The 21,527-nt window shown below is 48.8% G+C and overlaps 1 protein-coding gene across 2 annotated transcripts in view; it reads right to left on the minus strand.

Moving 5' to 3' along the window:
• The window catches only part of GCC2 (GRIP and coiled-coil domain containing 2), a 402,205-nt gene that overhangs the window by 210,432 nt on the left and 170,246 nt on the right, over positions 1-21,527 (minus strand). For both annotated transcript variants that reach the window (XM_086934291.1, XM_086934290.1), the window contains exon 11: positions 7,432-7,596. In XM_086934291.1, coding sequence (XP_086790417.1) covers positions 7,432-7,596 — 165 coding nt within the window. The remainder of the gene's footprint in view (positions 1-7,431; positions 7,597-21,527) is intronic.

Here is a 21,527-nt window from a genome sequence, read left to right on the forward strand (position 1 = left end):
AGATGCATACTGGTAAGTAGCATATTGCGTTCGAGGCATATGGGCTGCTGAATTCATATCTGTGCATAGACTGAATAGCAGTATCTCCTCTAGCGGTGGCTACCTGTGCCAGCTGCAGCAGTTTGGAAAAGAGTTTTGAGGACAGCCTGGCCTACAGCAGCTTGCACGTCTACACAGTAGTGTTTTGTGAAAGTGTGTATGGTGGTCCATGTGGCTGCCTTACAGATGTCTTCAAGAGGAATATTTCCTAGGAAAGCCATGGATGCCCCCATTTTCCTTGTAGAGTGTGCTCTTGGGGGGACGGTTAAAGTGCGTTTTGCCTTTTGATAACAAATTTGAATGCATTTAACTATCCATCTGGCTATTTCTGACTTTGAAATAGGATTTCCTTTGTGTTGTGGTACAAAAGCAACGAATAGGTGTTTTGTTTTCCTAAATGATTTAGTTGTATCCACATAATAAAGTAGAGCTCTTTTTACGTCTAATGTGTGTAGGGCTCTTTCAGCTACTGACTGTGGGTTTTGAAAGAAAACCGGCAGTTCTATTGATTGGTTGATATGGAAATTGGATACAACCTTAGGCATGAACTTAGGGTTGGTTCTAAGAACCACCCTGTTGGCATGTACCTGCATGAAAGGTTCTTGAATTGTTAGTGCTTGTTATTTGCTCACTCTTCTGAGTGAGGTAATGGCAACTAAAAATGCAACCTTCCACGTTAAGAATTGTAGTTCGCATGAGTGTAGAGGTTTGAAAGGAGGGCCCATAAGTCTGGTCAATACTATATTTAGATTTCAGACTGGGGAAGGGGGGTGTCTTGGGGGGATCACCCTTTTCAGACCTTCCATGAAGGCTTTGATTGCTGGTACCCTAAACAGTGAAAGGTGTTGCCTGTTTTGAAGGTGTGCTGCTATAGCAACGATTTGTAGTCGTATAGAAGAGTATGCCAAGTTACATCTTTGTAGATGCAACAGGTAACATATAATGTTTTGTATGGAAGCGTCTAAAGGGTTGATTTGGTTATTGTTGCAGTAAATACCAAATCTCTTCCATCTAGCTGCTTAGCACGCTTGTGTGGTCGGTCGTCTTGCCTCCCTAATGATGTTCATGCAGTCTGGGGGCAAGTTAAGGTATCCAAACTCTAAGACCTCAGGACCCAGATCGCTAGGTTCATCTGATTGGGATCTGGGTGTCTGATTTCTCCATGGTTCTGAGTTAGAAGATGGGGTGCAAGGCACAGTCTTTGAAGAGGAACTATTGAAAGTTCGAGAAACGTGGTGTACCACGGTTGTCTCGTTCACGTGGGAGCAACTAGGATCAGCGGGAGTGAGTGTTGCCGCAGTTTGCGTGCCACCAGCGGGATTAGCGGTGCTGGGGGACAAGCGCACGCAAATCTGCCTGACCAGTTCATCCATATCGCATTGCCCTGTGACAACGGATGTGGGAATCTGGTGGCAAAGTACTGGCCTTTGGAGTTTTCTTCTGTGGCAAACAGGTCTATTTCTGGGTGACCCCACTGTTTGAAGAATGGCTGGAGAACTTGGGGGTGAATCTCCCATTCGTGTAGTTGTTGGCTGAGCCTGCTGAGCAGGTCGGCAATATGATTGTCCTTCCCTGGAAGGTGCTCTGCTAGGAGAAAAATGCTTTTTTGAAATCGCCCACTTCCATATGCTTTGTGCCAGATGGGACAGCTGTGGAGAGTGCGTTCTTCCCTGTTTCTGGATATAGTACATTGCGGTCATGTTGTCTGTCCGGATCAACACCGTCTTGTTGTACAAGTATTTTTGAAATGCTTTTAGGGCTAGAAATATCGCTAGCAATTCTAGTTGGTTGATATGCAGCTTTTTCTGTTTGGGTGTCCAGAGCCCTTGTACTGTTTATTGAAGGAGATGGGCTCCCCAGCCTGTGAGTGATGCGTCCGCTGTTAGTACTAGTTGTGGAATCGGCTCTTGGAACAGTCGCCCCTTGGAAAGGTTTTGTGGGTTCCACCACTGCAGAGAGTTGTGAGCGCGACTGTCCACTAGGTCTTTTAGTTGTCCTTGAGCCTGATTCCATTGCCGTGCTAGGCATTCCTGTAATGGGCGCATTTGAAGTCTGGCATGGGGGACAATGAATATGTAGGAGGCCATCATGCCTGTGAGCTGCATAAAGACTCGAGCAGGCAGAGAGTGTTGTGGCTGGAATTTGCGAATGAGTATCTGCATACTGGCTATCCTTGCTGAGTTTGGATATGCCTTTGCCGCTGAGGTGTTTATAGTGGCTCCCAGGTATTGCTGTACGTGGGATGGTTGCAGATGCGATTTTGTGTAGTTGATTGAAAAGCCTAGGCTGTGTAGCAACTGAATTGTTTGAGACGTGTGTGCTGTACATTGTTGGTACGATTTTGCTTGTATTAGCCAATCGTCCAGGTATGGATACACATGGACGTGTTGCCTCCTGAGATGTGCTGTCACGGTCGCTAAGCATTTTGTAAACACTCTTGGAGCCGTGGTAACCCCGAAGGGCAAAACCTTGAATTGGTAGTGTTGACCTTCTATTGTGAACCTGAGGTATTTTCTGTGGGCTGGATGGATGGGTATGTGGAAATACGCATCTTTGAGGTCCAGTGTTACTAGGAAATCTCCTTGCTGTAGCAACGGGAGCACTTGTTGTAGTGTGATCATATGGAAGTGCTCCGATAGTATATATTGATTTAGGGGTCTGAGGTCCAATTTTGGTCTGAGGGAACCGTCCTTCTTTGGAATAAGGAAGTATAGGGAGTATACTCCTGTCCCTTGTTGGTGGAAAGGGACTTGCTCTATGGCCCCCTTTTCCAGCATGCATTTCACCTCTTGTAGCAGGGTGATGTGTTCCGTGGACATAGGACGATGTCTGGGTGGGATGTTTGGTGGTGTAGAAGTCAGTTCTAGGCAATAACCAGACTGGATAATTTCTCTCACCCACCTGTCCGTGGTAATTGTGTGCCAGACAGGTAGGAACTGTTGTAGTCTGCCTCCGACAGGTGTTAAGTGGTCTGGAGGTAGCGTAATAAAGTCACTGTTTTGTGGCAGTGGAGGCTCTGGTGGTATTGCCTCCAAGTCCTCTTCCCTTATTATTGTTACCTCTGTAACCTCCTCTGGTTGTGTTCTTGTTGAAGGAACCTTGTGTGTTAGTTTTGTATGATGCAGATGTTTGCGAGGTATTTCCTTGTGTATTTGCTATGTATGAGGAGCGTCGAAAGGAGCCCCTATGTTGCAGAAATTGCAATGCACCCATTGATTTTGCGGTTTCTGTGTCTTTTTTCATTTTATCCAAAATGGTGTCGACAGCAGGGCCAAATAGAAAGTCCTGATTGACAGGCTGGTGAAGAATGGTGGACTACACCTCATTCTTAAACCCGGAAATACGCAGCCATGCATGTCTGCGTAGTAAAACGCTAGTGTTAATTGACCTAGCTGCAGTGTCTGCTGCGTCAAGCGCACATTTGATGGAGGCATTTGATAGGAATTCTCTCTCTTGTATGAGATCATTAGCTTGTGCTTTAAAAGGCTCAGGTAGGTGTTGCATTAGGCTTTCGAGCTGATCATAGTGCGCCCTGTCGTAACGAGCCAGTAGGGCTTGTGTATTAGCAATCCTCCATGAGTTGGAGGCTTGTGCTGCTACTTTTTTTGCCTGATGCCTCCAGTATTTTTGACTCTGTCAGGGGGAGGTGCTTCCCCTGTTGTCTGGTAGGTGGCTCTTTTACGTGCGTTAGCCACTACCAGTGAGTCTAGTGGTAACTGCCCTTTGAGGTAAGTAGGGTCTGTAGGAGCCGCCCTGTACTTTTTTCTATTCTGGGATTGATTACCCGTGCCCTGGCTGTATCCTTAAATATGTCAGGTGCGAGTTTTAGAACTCCCATGTTAAAGGGAGTGTTCTGACACTTCTTTCTGCAGTAGGGAATGTGTCGAATAAGAAGTCTTTCTCCACAGGGTCATTATGCATGTCCACATTGTGGAATTGTGCTGCCCTGCCTATGAGTTGATTAAAGACTACGGTGTCATCAGTAGGTGACGACTTAGTAGGATAAGTGGGTACATCAGGGATGGGATGGGTGTTGTAAGGGTCTGTTGGCTCTTCCGAAGGTTCTTCTTGTGGTTCAGGATCCTGTGGGAAATCATATAGAGGCTGTGGCTCATCCCCTGTATTCCCCTCATGGTCCCCATGGTGAGAAGGAGAGTAAGGAGCAAAAGGAGTAGTAGGCATGATAGGTTGAAAAGGGATAAAGGGTCTAGAGGGAGAAGTCTTCAATGGAAAAGGGGAATGAGGTTCAAAGTGCAAAGGCCTCTTTTTTCTATGCAGGATGGTAACATTACCAGTCTCTGGATTAATATATATCTTTGCCTGGTCGTCTGATGGATCTGGGTGGAATAGTTCTTCCTCTACAGTCCTGGGTTGAGTGTTAGACTTTTTTGGGTCGGTAACACCTGGTTTTTTGACGACTTTTGGTGTTTGGTTGGATTTTTTCGTCTCTGGCCCTTTTTTTGGGTCGACGGGTGTCTTTGGGTCGACCGGAACTTTCGGTTCGACACGTTTTTTGTGCTCCGTAGGCTTCTTTGGATGGTGTCTTTGGAGCAGGTATCATTGGGTCAACAGGTTTTTCCGGCCTTGGTACGGGCTTCGGTACGGCACCGTTTGCCGGGTCGACTGATTTCGGAACAGTAGGCTTGCTCGGGTTGGCGACCTTCTTTGGTTCGGCGCCCTTCAGTTGTGTGCCCTTGTTCGATCGACCACTTTTTTGGGGTCGACGGTTTTTGGCTGAACGGCCTTTTTGGCGTCGACAGTCTTCTTTGGCTCGACGCTCTTTGGCTGTATGGCCTTTTTTGGATCGACGCCCTTCTTTGGCTATGGAACCTTCTTCGGGACGATGGTACTGGGCCATGGGTTTGTGAAGGTTTCGGTGCCGAGCCGGATGGCGGGGCTTGCAAAACTTTTTTAGGATCTTGGCTAAGGCCTTTTGGCGATGCCTCGACCGGAGCCTTTGGTGACGGGCTAATTGGTGTCAGGGGCAGGGTACTCACGATTTGCCCTAGTGGGATGTCGTCATCGGAGTCTGAGTAGTCCTCGACTGTGACGATTTCTAGGTCCGAGTGTGGAGCTTCCGGTAGATCCTGGTCACCGGCGAAGATGTTGTCCAGATCCGGTGCCTGTCGCTGCACTTCTTGCCTAGCGGCCCGTCGGTTTCGAATATTTTTCTTGGATCGAAACTGGGCACAGGCTGGGCAGGTTTCTTCCCTATGGTCTGGGGAAAGGCACTTGTTGCATACTGAATGTTTATCAGTATGTGGGAACTTGGAGTGGCATTGTGTGCACCTTTTAAACAGGCTTCTTTCCATCGACGGTCGGCTCATGTGGCGTCGAAAAGGCCCAACGGCCCGCGTCGACGACCGATTCGAGATGGAAGGTTGGATCAAGTAGAGAGGTACCGAACGAAAACAATACCATCGAAGTCGAAGGCCTTTTGGCCTTTAGAAAAGTTTATTTTCGATTCTGAAGTTGGAATATAGGAGTTAGCATCCGAACCCAATGGCGGAAAAAAACAATCTGAGAATGGAGAAGATGCCCATGCGCACTGTAGTCCAGGGGAGGAGTCACCCATCTCGTGATACTTCGAAGACTCTTCCACGACAACAAAGTGCGATCATCCGGACCAAACACTAGGCGGCGATCTATGCACAGATATGAATTCAGCAGCTCACATGCCTCGAACTACTAAATTTAGGGGTGTTACAGGTAGGGGAAGGGCAGGGACCAATAGGTCCCTGTCTTGGGTGTGTACACCCCCTATCCTGCTCCTCTCCTGTGGGAGGGGGGCAGGAGCCTAGCTCTTATTGGGCAGGGTTCCCTATCCTCAAGATGGCCAGAGCCCGGAGCTGTGCTTCACCTCGCCTCCTGAGTGGTGGAGTTGGCACAGGCAGGCACACCCCCTTTCCGCACGTAGGGTTTCCGTCCAGTCTTCCGGCCAGAGTGGGGGTCAGAAACGGTGGGGGCCAGTTGCTGAGAACAGCAAGTGGTCTGGAGAAGCTCACAAAGGCGGTATGCCTTTGAAGCTTTCCCCTGCCCATCCTGAGGAGGAGACCTAGCACCTCGCCCAGGATGTGCATTGTTGCAGACCCAAGATAGCGGGGGTTATCCACCCAGGGGTACAGCAACAAGTCTGCTATGTGGCAGCCTAGGCAGCCACTCAGATAAGACGTGGATTGTAGGTTAGGTTTCAGGGGGCATCTCTAAGATGCCCTCTGTAGTGCATTTTAGATTGAATCCCACACTGGCATCAGTGTGGGTTTAATGTGCTGAGAAGTTTGATATCACACTTGTCAGTCTTCAGTGTAGCCAATATGGTGCTGTGGAGTTCGTAATGACAACCTCCCAGCACCATATACTCTTAATGGCATCACTGCACTTACAGTGCCCAGGAATGGCCCTGGGTACTGTAGGGGCACAGGGCTCATGGACCTGTGCCCACACCACTGGCATAGTGCACCCAGCTAGGGGGTGACTGGTGTATGCCAGGGCAGTGGATTTGTGGGCATGGCACACAGGGATGTGTGCCATGTCGACTCTTTGTTTAGTTCTGCACCAGGACACTTAGCCTACAAAGGCAGTGTGTGTGTGTCAGGGTGCAGGGCCACTAAGGGTGGCACAATCAGTGCTACATCCCTTAGGGGTCTTCTCTGGTCACAATGCCCTGGGTACCTAGGGTACCATTCACCAGGGACTGACATGTGGCCAGAGATGCCAATTAGGTTTTTAGCTTCCACACAGTTTTAGGGAAGGAACACAGGCCCAGGCACCTGATTGACAGGAGCCTAGGGCACACTCAAAGTACATCAGCAATTCAGCAAAAAGTGGGGGCATACCATGCAAGAAAGATGGCACTTTCTCACAGGCAGTCAAAAGTGGCCAAGAGGTGTGGGCTCTAAAATAGCTGCATTGACCTTGATGGTAAATGGCCTGATTGTAACACTAAATGTAACAATGTAGTTCAGAAGGATATCATATAAAGCCATGATATCTTTAGCTACATCAGTGTAACTAGGGCTTTGAACAAAGAAGATGTTATGCAGTTCAAATATATATCATGATCTAACCGGTTTAAGGGCTTGAAAATGCTGTGGATCGACATAAATAAACATAGTAGAGCTGGGGTATTAATAGCAAATATTCATAGAAGTTGAAATAGGGTAGTAGTGATTTGAATACAATTGGTCAACTGCTTTCGGACAGTCAAAATTGTCTTGTATACAGAGTTCTGTTTTGTATGAATGCACCAAGTTTGATGCTGATGTTTTAAGAGACAAACTGGATGCTGTGCGAGTGGTGGGTATGACACTGGATAGCTATCACTGCTTGGTGATCTGAATGCAAGTTGGCCTGCTTTGAAAAAGAGCTCCTCAGAGGCAATTTTTCACTTACCTTTGCCTTCTGTTCTTTTAGAAGTTTTTCAGCCTCTAGCTCCTTGTCCACACTTGTTTTAGATCTCTGCAAATCTAAAATCTGTGATTCCAGTAACCTAGTGTTAGTCTGAAGAGTTTCAATACGGGCTAGTAGGTCTTCCTTCTCAGAGTTCAGCTTTTCCAGCTAAAATGACAAACAGAACACCAATGCCAATTAATAATACACATCTTGGAAATGACGACTGTAATTTGTAATATTTCCTAAGTAAAAAGAGAAGTGCTAAAAAATACATCCGATTGGATCAACTGAACATTCTGTAAAGCCTAAAACTACTTTTCGTGATGTACGCAAGTGCTTAAGCCACAAGACATTTGGGAAATAGGACTAAAAAGCATGTCATTTAAGATAAGTTGGCTGAACATGTTGCGCCTATGAAGTCGTCTTTAGCTTCTGCATACTTTCAGTCTGGCATGAGAAGCTGATAGCTTGGATGGCAAACCCGAAATCCATGTACTGTGAAACCTGGGTAATTGCAACATTATGATAATCCACATTTAAGTTTTCAGTAGCTTTTTTTTAACTTATTTTGTAACTATACCAAATTGATGGTGCTCATTACCACCTCAAGGAAGGTCATAATTTGAAACCAAAACCCACCCCAAGCATATCCTATCCAAAACACGGTGCCCGATTGACTCCTGAGGCGGAAGCCGGGAGCTTGTTTGTTTGTGTGTGTTTAACGCGCTATTTGCTGATTTGTGGACCAAAGACTCCTTTTAAAAATTGCACGGAAGATTTTCTTTTAATAATTGCACTCACCTTTTCTTTAATAAATTGCACGCAGCCTCACCCACCACTCAGCCGAGATAGGAGCTGAACGGGGGCGCCTGGAGGCAAGCAAGCAAGCAAAGACTGCCGCCACTTTGGGGGTAGTGAACAGGTAGCGGGCTAGTTGTTGCGCGCCAGGGGATAAATACCGCCCTGCGCTGCACTCTTGTGGATGCCCAATTGACACCTGAGGCGGAAGCCGGGAGGTTGTTTGTGTGTGTTTAACGCACTATTTGCTGATTTGTGGACCAAAAACTCTTTTTAAAAATTGCACGGAAGATTCTCTTTTAATAATTGCCCTCACCTTTTCTTTAATAAATTGCACGCAGCCTCACCAACCGCTCAGCCGAGATAGGAGCTGAACGGGGGTGCCTGGAGGCAAGCAAGCAAGCAAAGACGGATGCCATTTTTGGGGTAGTGAACAGGTAGCGGGCTAGTTGTTGCGTGCCAGGGGATAAATGACTGCCTCCAACCGGACGCGCGCAGCGGCGCGCCTTTGCAAGCCCTTTTGCGCCCGGCCGGGACCAGGGGCCATGACCTATGTCAGTTCGGATTCGAGAAGGTGTTTTAGCTCACCGGAGCTGTATGCACTGCGTCCTACCCCCAGGGAAAACTGTAAGCACAATATAAATGTAGAGAATCGTGGAAAGCAATGTACGTTCTGTCCCTTTTCCTTGACTCGCCAGTTGAAGAACAGAGTTAGGGGCCAGACACTTACCCTGGCCCTCATTAATTGTCGCTCATTGGGAAAGCATAGGATGGAGATTCATGACCATCAGAAATCCTTGAAGCTCTTCCTTCAGGATATGGTATAAATAGGATGGATAGGCCAGCTGGAAGGGGGGGGGGGGTAGATTGCTATAATCCATAAGCACGAGTTTCAATGCAGTCTGGAGAACGTGGACATTGTGGATAGTGAATCGGGATTCTTCTCAATCTCTGCGGCCCATAACCATATCCTGAAAGGATTCTTGGTATATAGACCACCTGGGCCTGGGACACGATTTGCTGCAAGCCTGATAGACAATGTTAGGCGGCCTGCTCTGAGGTACGAGAGATTTCTGCTCCTGGAAGACTTGAACCTCCATTTTGAGGAGTCTATCAGTGGAGAAGCACAGGAACTTCGCCAGGAATTAGAAGCTATACAACTAACGCTGAAATCGAAAGCCCCAACCCACTGCCACGGGCACCTGCTAGACCCTATTTTTGCAAACTGGGATACGCTGTCAGATGAACCCCCGATACCGGTGATCTGGTCAGATTACTATTTGGTCTTGTTTAAGGCGGTGGTACCCGAGACGGCTACACAGGGCAGGATAGAAGATCAAACCAGACGCAGGAAATGGGCAAGCTTCTCTACGGAAGCGTTTAACAACGCCCTCGCCCAGGGTGGGAACCTGGTGGGTATGGGAACAGAAATAGAATCAGCCTGTGAGGCATTAGACCGGCGAATCTTGGAGGCACCAGATAGTACGGCGCCTTGGTCGCATAATGCGCCTCTGAGACAGACTAAATCCGCCCCTTGGTTCAAAGCCAAACTGCGTGGCAAGAAATCTGAATGTTATCGGCTAGAGAGGTACTGGAGGAAAAGTTACACTGAGGAAAGAACGATTGAATATAAAACCGGACTCAAGAACTACCATGCCCTAATTAGGAAATCCCGGAAAGTACACTACTGTAGCAGAATTGAGGGAGCACATAACTCAATGAAGGAACTGTTTTTCAGTTTATAAAGAGATATCTGATCTCTCAAGTGTGGCGGCCCCTACGAGCGGGTCAGAGGAGTCCTGTAATAGGGTGGCAGAGTTCTTTGCTCAAAAGGTAGAAAAAATATACACCTCCTTCCTGGAGACGGCCAGAGAAGAGCGCCCCAGTGAGGCAATCTCTACCTGTGGTTGAGTGCCTCGAGAGTTTCAGAGTTCCTTCTAGGGAAGTCCTGTGTGGTATTGCAAATACCATAAAATCAGGCTCTCCGAAGAACCCGGCTACGCCTAAGGTACTGAGAGGCAGTCTGGACATCCTTGAGCCCCCTATCAGAGATTTATTGGAGCTCTCTTTTGACTCAGGGCAGGTGCCAAAAACATGGAAGGAGGCAGTGGTTCTCCCTCTGAGGAAAAAGCCCAACTTGAGCATGGAACATCTCGAGAACCTACGACCTATCTCACTCCTGCCGTATTTCGCTAAGATTGCGGAAAAGGTTGTGAATAACCAGTTGTCAGTCCATATTGAGGCAAACGGATTGCTCCACCCCACACAATCGGTTTTTCGCGCCCTCCACTCGACAGAGTCAGCACTTCTGTTATCTACAGAGATTTTACGGAAATATGCTGACGAGGGCAAACGGCGGCACTGATTTTGCTCGACCTCAGTGCCGCCTTCGACACCGTAGCCCACCACACATTGCTACAATGTCTGAAGAGTGAAGGAGTGGTGGGTAAAGCATGGGATTGGATGAAATCCTTTTTGTCCGACCGGAGTTTCCAAGTAGCACAGGGGTCATTTCGCTCTAAGAGCATTAGCCTAAAGCAGGGAGTGCCGCAAGGGTCTAGTTTGAGCCCGACCCTTTTTAATTTGTACGTGGCTCCCGTAGCAAAAATCACCGACTCCTTTGGAGTAAAAGCCGTCTCCTACGCTGACGGCACGCAACTGGTCGTGACTCTGACACATCGAAAGAACTGGCTGCCACTAACTTTATCTCCTGTCTGCAGCAGCTTGCTGCATGGATGGCAAGTAACTGCCTTAAGTTCAATGGCAACAAGACGGAGGTTCTGATAGTGGGGAAGGCCCCATCAGTATGGACCTCGGCATGGTGGTTCCCTGCCTTGGGTCCCCCACCTACCCCCAGCAACCCAGTGAGAAATCTGGGGGTATGGCTCGATAATAAAAGATCATTCGCGCATCAGACTAAACAGTTGGCAGGGACTTGCTTTGGCATCTTGAGGGTCTTGAGGAAGACACTGGACATACTCCCTCTACCTGCCATAAAAACCATGGTCCATGCCTTAATTGCGTCCAGACTGGACTATGGAAATGTCCTGTATTTAGGGGCCAGTGCTAAATGTATTCTAAGGCTGCAGCGCGTGCAGAATGCGGCGGCTCGCCTGATTCTCCTGCTGCCCAGGAAGGCCTCTTCTAAGAAAGCACTCAAATCTCTGCATTGGCTACCTATTAGGGAGCGAGTGACATTCACAGCCCTCTGTGTAGGACATCGCATTCTACTGGGGAAAGGACCCACTTATCTCCGTAATCTGCTAAGCCCTAACCATCCAACCCGTCAGTTGAGATCGAGCCTGACTGGACAGGTATTTGTCCCTGGGTTTAGCAGAATGAGAATGGGTGGACACTCCTATAGAGTCATGGCAGCTCAAGAATGGAACAAGCTCCCACAGAAGCTTCGCCTAGAAACATCAGAGCAGGCATTCCGCAAAGAGTTAAAAACTTTCCTGTTCCCAAAAGATTAGGACAGAGACGACACCGGACCAGCCGTCGAAGATCTTCGGAACGAGTTAATTTGGGCCAGACATAGCGCGGGGACACACTAGTTAGTGTAACCAGGCGCTCTATAAATGTAATAATAATAATATTAATATTAATAATAATAATAATAATAATAATAATAATAATAATAATAATAATAATCAGCAGAAGTATCCTATATAATGTCCTACTTGGGAGTTAAACCTCAAACTTGTTGCACTTCGTACCATCCAGCGGACCATATGTTACATGTATTTGGTTTTAGAAACCAAGCTCCTTCCCTTGTATACTTCCTAACAAACTAATTCTAGTTCTAAAATATGGAGCATTCAGAGCATTCAGAGTCACTTTAGGAAAATGAGGTCTCAAAAGTCACACACTCACTAAACTACAAGGATCAACACAGCCTCTCCGGGGCGTGGCCAACAGCCGAAGGGAATGGTCGCCTGCTAGCGCGGCTCCCTGGCCCTCGCCTGACTATTCGTCCCACAGATCCGATTTTGGCCGTAAGACTCCCTGCAGAGGGGGAGAATCGGCAACGGTGCCTGGTGTGCACCTCTCCACCTCCTAAGAGAGCCTTGGGCCAGCGTTGTGGCAACGAAAAAAGCGGAGACAAACCCTCCCCAGGCGGCTCTGGAAAAAGGTGGCCTGAGAGCGACATCGGACCTGGCCCAGCAGTGCTCCGGGAGCCCTCCCTGCCTGCCAAGCCTGAAGATTGCTGTCTGGAGGCCACCGGAGGCAACTGGACGCCCTCCCCAACCACTGAGGCGCAGCGACGCACTCCTGAGAGCCACACAGGGAGGTCAGGAGGAGCAGTGCGGGCGGCCGCCTTACCTCGGCCTCCAATCTAAGGCACACCCCGGCTTTGCGGCCTATTCCCCGGCCGCTTCACGTCATGCATTGGAGCTCCGCTCCTCTTCTACAGCACCCTGATGGCTCCAACCTCTGGCCCCAGACTTTTCGTATAGCCCCAAAACGGTGCCCGGAAATCGGGCGGCAACACGACAGCGGCCATCCTCCCTTGAGTCCCACACAGCGGACCCTGCCACAGAGGTCTACACCTACACAGCCACAGCACTCCTGGGCCCTGCTACGCCGCCGCACCGCAGGCCCCCGCAATCGCTGGACTGATGGCCCACAATCAACGCGGCTCACACCGCTGCTATCTATGCCTGGCCTCCCTTCAGTGGAATTGAGGGTGAAAAGCCACAAGCCCTGCCGCAAGACTGCTTGAAGGTACGTGGGGCCTACACTGGCGATTCCCTGTAGGGACGCACATCGGAGCCTTGCTGTGGGCCCACTCTTGATGACGCCTCAGTTGTTTTGGCCAGCGGGACCCCATAGGCCGTTTTGGGGTGCATGAACACTTGGGGGCGTATCTGAATATGCCCGGCGGAGCAGAGGTACAGAGTGCAACTGACGAACTCACGCTGGGCAAGCTCTCCCTGTCCCATTGCCTGACGCCATCCGTACAACACTGCCACTGTGATGCTACCTGGGGGCTAACTGTCATCTTCTCTATTGCCGACGCTCGTAGGCTCAGATCTCTCCGTCCATTGATCGTGTATCTCATTGGTGGCTGGCCCGAAGTGAGGTCCCTTATCCGTCATTCCGGATGGCTTCTCTTAAAGGTAACAGGAACTCCAAATTAATAAACGTTCCAGGGGAGCTAAGGGAGACGGTAAGAATCTTCCATCCGATGTTCCTCCACAGGTTGTCTCCCCAGCCCCATCGGCGAAGGCCCTAACCCTCGAGGATGTCTTAGAGGCAATAGCGGGGGTCCGGTCCTCGCTGGAGACTCGCATAGACTGAATATAGAGGTGACACTGTTGCGCGCAGACCTCCGTAAAATGGACTCCAAAGTGCGTGATGTTGAGGTGAAAACCGCAGCGCTTATCAACGACACCTCCAGCTTGCAGCAACAAGTGGCGCAACTAACAGCAGCAGCGACAGATGGGAGACCTCCTGGACGAGTATGAAGGGTGGGCAAGACGGAACAACATCCGCATCCTGGGGGTACCTGAGATGATGGAAGAGCCCGCAGCCAACCTCTTTGTCGAAGACTTAGTCTTGAAGCACCTCCAGCCCAAAAAACTGTCAAACTACCTCTCAATTGAACGAGCCCACAGAGTCCCGGGTGGCGGGAAGCCGAAGCCAGGGCCCCCCCCGACCCATCATTGCAAGGGTCTTCAACTTCAGAGACCGGGACGTCATCCTCCAAGCAGCCAGGGCTGGTTCACCGTTAAGAATAGACAACGCCCATATCACATTATTTCCAGACTTCACGATGAAAGTACAAGCCAGGAGACACAGCATCTTGGAAGTTAAAAGGCGCTACGGGACCAACACATAAAATACTCCATGCTGTTCCCGGCCAAACTGCGGGTGGAATCGGAAGGAAGGGCCTGGTTCTTTTGGTCTCCGAGCGAGGTGTGGGACTGGCTGGAGGGCTGGCGCCAGGCGGGACAGACTCCAGGCAAGCATAGAGCATCTGGTGCCCGTTCCGAACGAGAGCCACAACCGGAGAGCCCTGAACAGTTTACTGCGGTCATCCAGAATGAATAGTGAGATCTCCAGAACACTTGATGGTGGACTGTTGGAACTCCCTTGCTGATGTTGTGTGGTTCAGTATGGTATGCTTCTTCATTTGAGTGACAGTGGGCAGCCTTAGCCATGTGATTCGATTCCTTGACCCAGTTGTCTTCCCCCCCTTTTCCCCCCTCCCTTTCCCCCCTCCCCCTCATTTCCCTGATGGTTTATAATTGTCTTAGGGCTAGTATGTACCTGATATTGAATAGATATATCACAGTCGACCATGATTACTGCAAATGACGCCAGAACACAGGGCTGGACTGCTGAACCTATCGCGCTGTGCTCATCCCTCTTATCTGGGGCTCTGCAGATTTTTGAATTGTACGACGGGAACTATCCTAGGCCCTGTGTTTAATTTTGCGACCCTGTCCTCCCTCCCCTCCCCCCCTCTTTCTTTCCCTACTTCTCTCATTCTTCGAAGGCTCTGGCTCGCCATTGGACTGCTACGCTCCTTATGATATGCTCTAGTGCACACCAAGTTTCATTTGACTCTTGAAGTTCATCGTCCTCCACTCTCAGGCGAGAGGTATCACAGGCTCACCAGCCACCCCGTTTATGGTTGGGAGGGCGACAGGCACTCTGCCAAGTTGGGGAGTGGATAGTTTCAGGTCCGCGGGCAGGGAAGCAATGGGAGGGGAAGAGAGGGGTGGGGGCGACACCGGGTTTGGGGTGGTTTGTTCATTCTGTTTTTGCTTTACAGATCCTATTGCAGGCTTGTATTCCATCTACGATGCGGTTTTTTTATTTTCTTTTGTTGTTTGTACATTTTGCAGAGTCCTCCTTGACTATGGGCATAATAGACACTGCCGTCTGGCCTCAGTTGCCACCCTATCCTTTATGGATGCTTGTCCTTATCCCCGATTGGCCCAGCCTCTGGCTGCAATCCTGCCCCCACGTCCTTTACTATACAATCTACCATGACGCAATCCCATACTATGGCACTCACCCTCATGACATGGAATGTCAATGGTCTTGGTAGCAAGATAAAGAGAGGAGTGACGCTGCAATACCTCAAACGTCACGCTCCTGATCTGGTGCTACTCCAAGAGACACACCTGATGTGCAACATGTGTCGGGCACTCCATCGTGGGGGGTACAAACTACTGGTGCACGCTGGTTTCACCTCTGGTTCCCGAGGCACCGGTATCCTTGTCAGGAAAAACCTTCCACTTACCTGTACAAAGAGGTGGGCTGACCCCCTGGGCCGCTTTGCGGTGGCCGAGACCACATGGGAGGGGCGGCACCTAAACATTATTTCGGCCTACATCCCACCAGCACTGAGTAAGGATGCCCTGACGACTTTAGAACGACTGTTGTTGGAGCTCCCCCAAGGTACACTGGTTATTGGTGGAGACTTTAATATGACTATGGACGACACTAGAGATAGGCACCCCCCAACGGGGCTCCCATAAGCGGAGTTTGGACCTTTCGGACTTTGTGCAGGCGATGGGGTTGGAGGACCTCTGGCGGACATCACACCCCGACACCCCTTATTACACGCATTATTCCAACGCCCACAATAGTATGTCCCGTATTGACTATATTTTTTGCCACACGGCAGATGTTGGCCTATTTCACGATCCAAAGGGACTTCCCCGAGGTATCTCAGATCTCTCTCCTCTCACTGTCGAACTCACCTATCATCGACAGGTGACCAGGGGTCCCATAGTTATCAACCCATGGCTCCTGAAAATTCCTGACATTAGAGACGGCCTGCTCGAACACACAGAATATTACTTTGCCGAGAACCTTGGCTCGGTCCAATCGGCTGTTACGATCTAGGAAGCATACAAAGCCGTCATTAAAGGGAGGGCACTAGCTCTTAAATCTGGATATCAACACAAGCAGGCTGAGCTGCTGCTTCAGACTGAATCAGAGTTGCTCCGCCTAGAATCTGACCTCAACTCTACCCCGTCCGATGAGACAGCTACCAGTTTTCAACTGAAACAAACAGAATACCAGATGCTGGCCTTAGAAAAGTCTGAAGCGAAACTGTTGCAAACCTGCCACCGGGTCTATGAGCTGGGAGACAGGGCAGGTAAAATGCTCGCTTGGCTAGAACGCAGCGAACAGGGCTCTAGATGGGTTCCGCTGCCGATTCGTCCTGATGCCTCGCGCATCACGGACCCACTGGACATTGCTGAGGCGTTTGCAGACCACCTAGAAGAGGTCTACTACTCTAGAGCATACTGCTCAGCAGAAGAATCCCAACTCCTTTTGGAAGAAATGCAGTTACTCACTCTCTCCGACTCAGATAGGGAAGAATTGGAAGCTGCTCTCACAACTGAGGAGCTTGCGAGAGCCCTCTTTGATATTAACTCGGGCAAGGCTATGGGGCCTAATGGTGTCCCCATTGAATTTCTCAAGGGGATGACCCAAGAAGTGATTCCTCACCTAAAGGCTATGTTTGAGGAAAGTCTTGAACAGGGCAGTCTGCCGCTAGACCAGCGCCTGGCCTCAATAGCAGTCATTCATAAACCCAACAAGCCAGCCACTGATTGCGGCTCTTATAGGCCGATTTCGCACATGAACGCGGAGGTCAAGATTCTGGCCAAACTCCTGGCTACCAGTCCTCCCCTCCCTAGTGCATGACGATCAATCGGGATTTCTTCCGGGTCGGAACACAGCATTAAACCTCCGCAGACTGCATAAGTATTGGGCAGGTAACCCTACATACAAGAGGATGCCGCAATTCTGTCCCTTGATGCCACCCTTACATTTGACTCCATAGAATGGTCCTACCTCTTTGAGGTCCTGAGACGTTTAGGATTTGGCCCAGTTTCATCCAGTGGGTCCGATTGCTCTACACCGACTTGTTGGGCCAGGTGCGGGTCAACGCCCATACTTCCAGACAAGTCCAATTCCATAGAGGAATCAGGCAGGGCTGTCCTCTCTCCCCGCTTCTACTTGCACTCACAATGGAACCCCTAGCCCATTGGATCTGTATGGGTGCCTCCATTAAAGGGTTGAGATGGAATGATGACACGATTGATGAAATATCCCTATATGTAGATGACATTCTTGTATATGTTTCCTCTCCCAGATCCTCCATCAACAGTCTATTTCATGTCATTAGGAATTTTGGAAACTACTCGGGTTTCTCGATCAATTGGTCCAAGTCAGCCCTGTTTTGTCTTCATGGCCCTCCACCCGTTCTTCCGAGAGAATTCTCCATTGCGGTGGCCAAGGACGGCTTCAAATATCTAGGTATTTTTGTTACTCCAGATCCCAAACTCTTTTACGAGCATAATCTAAGGGGCCCACTTCAGAGGCTCCACAACGACATTTCCCACTGGCGCACGTTGCCCCTCTCCCTCCCTGGAAGAGCGGCCCTCTTCAAAATGTTAGCACTTCCGCGTTTTTTGCATGTCCTTCAAAATTGTCCATTACCAATTGCTGACTTCTTCTTCCGTGCATTGGAGGGCGATTTGCGGCTCCTCCTATGGGATGGTAAAGCGCCTCGAATTGCTCTGAATAAACTAACTCAAGGATGGTACGATGGGGGTATCGCCTTGCCAAACATGCGCCTCTATAATTGGGCCTCCCAACTGGTGGCCACCAACTCCTGGATTCATGGATCACCTCTCAACCCGGCCTTTCATTTAGAACCCTATCAGACAGGACGAGAGGGGGCATTTAGGCGCCCTATATGGCAAATTCCCCCGAAATCGCTATGTGGGACCCATGACACAAACCATTGCTATTTGGCACCGGGCTACCAAGAGCCTGGATTGGTCTGGCGTGTTTACTCAAGCTACCCCGCTCTGGTTCCCTTTGTCATCTAAGGGGATTTGACAGATGGGACACAATAGGCATCTCCGCCCTAGGTGACTTGATTCACAAGGGGAAACTATTGACTTTTTCCGAACTTCAACAGAAACACAAACTTGCCCAATCTGAGGCATTCAGGTACCTCCAAATTACACATGCTATCTCTACCAATGTGCCAGACCTCTCCTCCCTTCCGGAGGCCTCTCCCCTAGAAGATAGGCTACTCTCAGAACCACTCCAGACAAAGGCAATATCATGCACGTATCGTAAACTATGCAACAATATGCCCAACTCCTTCCAGGCCCTACGAGACAAGTGGCAGGGAAATGTGTGAGACCTAGACGATGACTACTGGAGATCGGCACTTATGACCCCCAGGGAAACGGCGATAAACCACCGCTTCAGGCTGATCCAATTGAAAATTTTACATAGAACATATATGTCTGCCCCCTTCCTGGCCAAATTGGGAAGACACGAACACACGGGACCCGCATTTCGGTTCCCAACTGGCTGCACAGCCTATTTTGAAACAAATCCAATGAATTAAATCCATGTATTGCTTAATCCTCCATTTTATCTTTTCATTTTTATCACTTGTATTCTTCTTTTTTACATTCAATTCATTTTACTTGTTTCTTTGTATATCCTCATTTTTCAAACAGGCACAAGACCACATCATGTTTCCACATGTCACGTTTTATTTCATGAAGAACCCAATGCATTTCGGGCAAATAGCCCTTCTTCGGGGGTATCTACAAAAGTGAAAAAATATACATATCACCAATCCGATCAGTTATAATGCATATGCTACAATTTACTAACTTTACACACAAGATTGAAACTCCACTGTTGCCCTCTTTCAAGCGCTTCATGTGCATGTGTAAAAATACTGTCGATAAGATAAACATTGTTTACCACTGGACCCAAACAACACGGTGTACTTAATCTGCTCAACCGAACCCAATGCTATTTCTTATGTCCGCTTTCAGCCCTATAAGTATGTTAAGTTAACCCATATTGAACTCCCTGCTTACCGTGACACATGTTTCTTTCGCTTAAATAAAGCACATAATCATCAACTTCTACGTTACATGAGAGATTCTAGACCCTTGTGAGTCTCGGCCAAACGCCGCTGCATATTCCCGCTTCATCCATCAGTGTCAATTAGCTCGTCTAACTGCAACCGTTACCCAAATTGGGAAGACGCCCGGATGAGATGTGTCTCCGCGGCTCCGGCCTCCCTGGCTCCTTTTACCATGTCCTGTGGGAATGTCCAGTTATCCAACAGTTTTGGGACAGGGCGGTTCGTAAAATGACAGAAGCGGTGGGGAAGCCCGTTCCTCTTTCCCCTAAGGAAGGGATTCTTAATATATGGAGTGCTACAGACCTCACGGAGGTGGAGCTTCAGTGGGTAGCCTTGGGTTTCTTGTTGGTGAAGGGTGCAGTGGCGATGCACTGGGGTACCCCCCAGAGGCCTCTCCTGGTGGGTTGGGTGGCCGAAATGGACAGATGCATGCTGGCTGAAAAATCTGTATTTAAGATCAGAGGGTGCCCCAAGAAAGGGGATAAAAAGTGGGGACACTGGAACGTGTTTAGAGGCGAGATCTGTACCTCCACCTCTGTGGAAATGACAATGGATAAGGCTGGATCGAGACGGCGTAATGATCTTTAAAGTGCTTTTTCTGTGCATGCCTGATATATTTGATTCTGTATTGCATTGCTTGATTACTGGATGATGACTCTGCTGTTGTTTTTCAATAAAATATTAAATTAAAAAAAACACAGCCTCTCCAACATAAGTAAGTGTGTGAGGGATCTGAATAGAATCAAGAAGATGGGAAGGTGTAATATGTATTCGGAACGTATTTTGGGAAGCGCCTCCATTCCTAAGCATTCTAGGATAAACTATTCCATGTGAACGTATGTGCCATTGATACCTATCTGGGTATATGCCTAACTCTTGGTCTCACGGTTTAGTATTTTTCCCGGGAACTCAAGCCTGGCCCAGCCTAGTAAGCAACATTTTCACAAGACACTAATGAAGTCCAAAGTCAAATGTGGGTTAAAAACACAATTTCTGTGTACATTTAAAATACAAGGTGGCATTATTTCATAACAGATAATATATAATGATTTATTTGTTGTTGTGAGAGTTAAGTTGTTGGAACAGCAAGGATACACTACAGTAGTCAGTGGTGAAAGCTGGGCAACAACTAAGGTTAGTGGTAAAGACAGGAAGTATGAGTGCGGGTTAGCAGTGAGAGCAGAGAGCACGGCGAGTGAGCTGCAAACAGGGGTAAAAGCAGGGAAACTCCAGTAGTTAGTGGTGCTAGCAGAAGCAATCCGCTACGATTTAGTGGTGAAAGCAGGGAGAGCCAGATGTAGTTGAGGCTAGAAGATAAGTGATCCAGCTTTAATTGATGAGAAAAAGAGGGAAACTGGGCTGCAGTTACCTGTAAGAGCAAAATGCTCCGCTATAGTCTAGTGGTGTAAGCCTAAGGTCTTGGCTGTAGTTAGAGGTGAAAGCAGAAAGTCCCAACTGCAGTCAGTGGAAAAAGCAAGGCGATCCCGCAGGAAGTAGGGATGAAAGCAGATAGACCAGTGTGTAATTAGGGGTGAAAGGACAGAGACATCTCTGCAGATAGTGGTAATAGCTGAAATACTCAGAAATAGTAGTGGTGAAATCAAGGACACCCTGATGCAGTTAGTGGGAGAAGGCGGGCGAGTGAACATTGGTAAAGCATGGAGCTCCAGCTGTGGTTATAAAAGCAGAGCAATCTGGCTGCAGTTATGTGTGAAAGCACGTAGTGCACGGCTGCGCTTATTGATAAAAGCTGAGAAAACCACCTCCAGTGGTAAAATATGAATACTTCGCTCCAGTTAGTGGTATTATTCAGGGCGACTCAGCTCCCGTTAGTGGTAGAAGGCTGGAGGAGTGAAAATTGTTGAAAGCAGGGAGACCTGACATCAGTTAGTGGTATGAGGGAGGCTCAGCAGCAGTTCGTGGTAGAAGGAGGGAGGAGAATACAAGTGCATGTTCAAACTTCCAAATGCGACAGGCGATGGAGGCAGGTGGACCACGCGAGGTCCCCCAAGGCTTAGGTAGGGGCTGCGAGGCCTTAGCTCTAGTTAGTGTTTCTAGGAGGACTGGTAGCTGGACAAAGAAGATGGAATACCTAACACTTCTTGTTAGCTGTTGCGCGTGAGCATGGTGCTCACCTGGAGCGCTGTGCTCCGCCCCTCCTCCTCGGAAGGTAGAACAACAAAAAAGTGCTCAACCATGAAGCACGGCGCTCGTGCATATAAAAGTTATGCATGTAGTGCACTGCGTGGCATCTGATAATATGAGGTAGCAAAAGCTCAGAGCTGCTATCGGCAGAAACAAGGAGTGCATTTATTGGTTGTTGAAATGACACTGGGGCTCGTACTGCCACACAGAGAGAAAT

The sequence above is a fragment of the Lissotriton vulgaris genome, chromosome 8 (assembly GCF_964263255.1).
Source record: "Lissotriton vulgaris chromosome 8, aLisVul1.2, whole genome shotgun sequence".
In the NCBI taxonomy this organism is placed as follows: Eukaryota; Metazoa; Chordata; class Amphibia; order Caudata; family Salamandridae; genus Lissotriton; species Lissotriton vulgaris.